The following is a 211-nucleotide window of genomic DNA, read 5'->3' on the forward strand; positions in this document are numbered from 1 at the left end:
CTCCAGTGTGAATTCTTTCATGCATTCGAAAGGAACTGGAACAACTGAAGGCTTTTCCACACTGTTTACATTCATAGGGTTTCTCTCCAGTGTGAGTCCTTTCATGTATTCGAACAGAACTGGAACAACTGAAGGCTTTACCACACTGTTTACATTCATGGGGTTTCTCTCCAGTGTGAGTTCTTTCATGCATTCGAAAGGAACTGGAACA

At 42.2% G+C, this 211-nt stretch overlaps 1 protein-coding gene across 1 annotated transcript in view; it reads right to left on the reverse strand.

Annotated features, from left to right (window-relative positions):
- The window catches only part of LOC105505246 (zinc finger protein 844-like), a gene marked incomplete at its 3' end in the record, with an annotated part of 528 nt that extends 339 nt beyond the window's left edge, over positions 1-189 (reverse strand). The window contains exon 1 of the mRNA XM_011933034.1: positions 14-189. Within this exon, the coding sequence (XP_011788424.1) occupies positions 14-189 (176 nt within the window). The remainder of the gene's footprint in view (positions 1-13) is intronic.
- Between the last annotated feature and the right edge of the window lie 22 nt (positions 190-211).

This window comes from Colobus angolensis, unplaced genomic scaffold (genome assembly GCF_000951035.1).
Source record: "Colobus angolensis palliatus isolate OR3802 unplaced genomic scaffold, Cang.pa_1.0 Scaffold1231, whole genome shotgun sequence".
NCBI lineage: Eukaryota > Metazoa > Chordata > Mammalia > Primates > Cercopithecidae > Colobus > Colobus angolensis.